The sequence below is a fragment of the Perkinsus marinus genome (genome assembly GCF_000006405.1).
Source record: "Perkinsus marinus ATCC 50983 genomic scaffold scf_1104296964816, whole genome shotgun sequence".
NCBI lineage: Eukaryota > Perkinsozoa > Perkinsida > Perkinsidae > Perkinsus > Perkinsus marinus.
Genome location: NW_003204558.1, coordinates 1 through 1,645, shown reverse-complemented (window position 1 = coordinate 1,645; position 1,645 = coordinate 1). Strand labels below are relative to the sequence as shown.

Here is a 1,645-nt window from a genome sequence, read left to right as displayed (position 1 = left end):
TGGCCCCACGACAGATCCGCTTGGGGTTGCTGGCTATGGGAGATGCTGAAGTAAGCATCGACGCACCCAGACGTGTCGCTCAGGGAGGAAGCAAGAGCACTGAAAAAGGCATCATATAGGGGCACTGGAAGGAGGCTGCTACTGACTTTCGTTAGAAGCTCCACCAGCAGAACCTCGAGGGGGAATCATAATAATACAAATGAATAATTAACACAGACTAGTGAACAGAAACGCTGTTAGAAGGTCCGTCATCGATTTCTGTGTCGCGCGCGAACAGACCTTAGCTGCGCCCTACGCGTCCCCACGCCTATGCATGGCAGGTTGCAATTCCACTATTGCATACGATGAAATCAATACATATACGATTAGACGAGGACCTGTCAATCAGTCCTAAATCTGGTATGGTCTATGAATGCGGTGGCGGTGGTGGCATTATCATATTACCATCGGCCGGAGGTTCGATCCCCGGCGGCGGTATTTTTCCATTTTTTATTCGTGTCGTTTTGCGTCGAACACTCGTGACCATGTCACCGTCGGAATTGTTGTTACTCCATCCTCTCAGTCTCAGTATTGCCTCGCTAGAGGACGGTTGCATTCCTCTGCTAAGGGAAGGATACTCTCACGGGAGGTCTATTGCGGACCTCAGCGAACTGCCTGATGGGCCGCCCACACATTCCTACTGGACTGCTTGAGGCACCAACAGCCCAGTAGTAATCACTGTATCGAAATCTGAGGATAAGAGATCGTCATTATATGCCTTCCTTCGAAACCGTAGGGTACGTCCTAGGGGTTTCTTGAGACATCGTAGTGTAGAGTTACCTCCTAACAGTAGGGTGACAATAAGGGGAACTATCTAGTAGGCTTATGCCCTTATGCGTCGAGAGACGGTAGACGGCGTCACTCGGTGTATCCTACAGCCCAAGTGGCAAGGTGGTAGTAAGTCCAAGACGGCCTCCAACAGAGTGGTCCGCCTCACAGCCGCATCAGGGGCGCCTGGAAGCAGCCGGAAGAGGCGCGGGTGAGTGCGGAAGCTTCCCTCTCAGTATCGCCATCGTTGCACTATAGGTCCTCCGAGTCCTCGGACCATCATCGGCCATCTCCATCACATAGTGGCAGTAATAAGAAGCTACGTTCTTCTACACCTGTTGGAAGTGGCACTCCGTCGGGCTATGGCTATCGGGGGGAACGTCGGCGGATTGCGGAACTAGAGAGCCCATCAGGAGAGGACTCCTCCAGAGCCGGTACTCCCCAGCAATATTGATGCAGTGATAACCCTCCTATGTCGTAGGGTTGGTTTCCCTAGAGTGTTCCGATACTTGGGAGAGTGAGAGTAACCAGAGCCCGAAGAGCGTCACTATAGCACAAGGCAGCTCTTCCGTTCAGGACGACTCTCATGGTGATGATGATGACCATGTAGTACTTTGACTCAGCGGTGTAGGATCGGACGAGTCTCACTGTAGGTTGATGAGGGAGAGTCTATGATGGAGGAAGAGCCGAAGGAGTGGTATGGGTAGTACTATTTGGTTCGATCAGGAATTGCTTTTTCAGGAGCCCGTCTTCCCCCCTACCGCTGGACATTATAAATAGTATTAAGACGTTCGTTTATGAGGAGTTTTCGGAGCCGGAGGAAGAAAATTCGGACGAG

At 51.7% G+C, this 1,645-nt stretch overlaps 1 protein-coding gene across 1 annotated transcript; it reads left to right on the top strand.

Annotated features, from left to right (window-relative positions):
- Positions 1 to 852: 852 nt before the first annotated feature.
- On the top strand, positions 853 to 1,620 carry Pmar_PMAR016789 (hypothetical protein; the record flags this gene model as incomplete). The annotated part of the gene is made up of 5 exons (XM_002769851.1): positions 853 to 1,018; positions 1,066 to 1,241; positions 1,289 to 1,413; positions 1,461 to 1,504; positions 1,549 to 1,620. Coding segments are annotated over exons 1-5 (563 nt in total), but the record flags the coding sequence as incomplete, so codon positions are not given.
- Between the last annotated feature and the right edge of the window lie 25 nt (positions 1,621 to 1,645).